General features: G+C 74.7%; 1 protein-coding gene across 1 annotated transcript in view; it reads right to left on the bottom strand.

The window, feature by feature from the left end:
* LOC110300160 (ankyrin-1) overlaps nt 1-543 on the bottom strand; it is a 153,532-nt gene extending 152,989 nt beyond the window's left edge. Inside the window, exon 1 of the mRNA XM_029480690.1 lies at nt 250-543. Within this exon, the coding sequence (XP_029336550.1) occupies nt 250-375 (126 nt within the window). The 5' untranslated portion in view covers nt 376-543. The remainder of the gene's footprint in view (nt 1-249) is intronic.
* Between the last annotated feature and the right edge of the window lie 692 nt (nt 544-1,235).

The raw sequence follows: 1,235 nt of genomic DNA, 5'->3' as shown, positions 1-1,235 counted from the left end.
GCGCCCCGCGGTGCAGCCCCTTACCCGCTTCGCCACCCCAGAGGCGGCAAAAGTTCCTCCCGAGCGCGGGCCTCTGTTCAAGGTGCTGAAATGAGTCTCGGGGCAGCTCGCCCGAGCCTCGGGGCCGCTCGCTGCTCGCCCTGTCCGCCTCCCCCCTTGCCGCTCCGGCGGGGTCAGCCGGAGCGCGGCCGATCGCCTTCCCGCAGCTACTCCGGGCGCCTCGGTGCGGGGCCGCCGCCGCCCCCTTACCTTCTTCTTGCGGTCACGGGAGCGGTTCCGCCGCTTCCTGTTGGATTCCTCCTTCTCCTTCTGCTCCTGGAGGGCCTGCGCCTCGATGTCTTTGATTTTCTTCAGCTGTTTGGCCGCCTGAGCCATGGCGGGTCGCGGCGCTCGGTCCCCGCCTCCCGGGCCCGCGCCCTCTGCGAACCGGCGGCGACGACACCCTCCCGGGGAGAGCCGGCTCCTTCAGCTGCGCAGGGCGCGAGCTTCTCCCCGGCGGAGGCGAAGGCTGCGGCGCCCGGGGGCCGGGGCGCGGGGCGGAGGGCGAGGAGAGGCCGGCGCGCGGCTAGCCGAGCCCCGGGGTGGCGCCTCCCGCCGCGGCCGGAGCTCGCTCGCCCGCGCCCCGCACCGGCTCTGGGCTCGCCGCGCGCCCTCGCCGCGCCCGCCCGCCCGCCCGGGCCCCCCCTCTCCTGCGGCGGCGGCGGCGCGGGGGGCGGGAGGGAGGAGGCTCGTACTGCGGCGCGGGCCGCGGAGGGCGGACTCGCCGGCTCGCGGGAGGAGCGGGGGCAGCTCGGTGCGGCCGCCCCACCAGGCTGGGCGCGGGGCGCTGAGAGCCGGCGCTGGGTCCCCGCTGCAGCGGGGTCCCGGGGTGGGGATCGCGGGGCGCCTTGGGGGCGACGGGAACAAAGCGGGGCCGCTCCGCCCCGGCCCGGCGACCCTGCGGACCGGCGTGACTGACGGCGGCGGAGGAAATGCCAGCATCGCCCGGCCGAGCTGCGGAGCGTGGGACCTGGGCGCCGCTGCGGCACGGACTCCGCTAGCGCCGAGCCTGGCCCGGGCCGCCCTCCGGGAAGGGCCGCGGCTCCTGGAGGAGAGCTTGATCTGCCCCGGTCAAACCAAGTGGGCCTTTCCTTTGCATCTTTACCAAATATACTTAGAATACGAGTCCAGCGTCAAGTCCATTCTTTTTCTTTTCGCTCCTTTTGGACAGGAGTGGAACTGGGTCTCCCCATCAG

The sequence above is a fragment of the Mus caroli genome, chromosome 8 (assembly GCF_900094665.2).
Source record: "Mus caroli chromosome 8, CAROLI_EIJ_v1.1, whole genome shotgun sequence".
NCBI classification, from domain to species: domain Eukaryota; kingdom Metazoa; phylum Chordata; class Mammalia; order Rodentia; family Muridae; genus Mus; species Mus caroli.
Note: the sequence above shows the minus strand (reverse complement) of the source record. Positions and strands in the feature narration are given on the sequence as shown.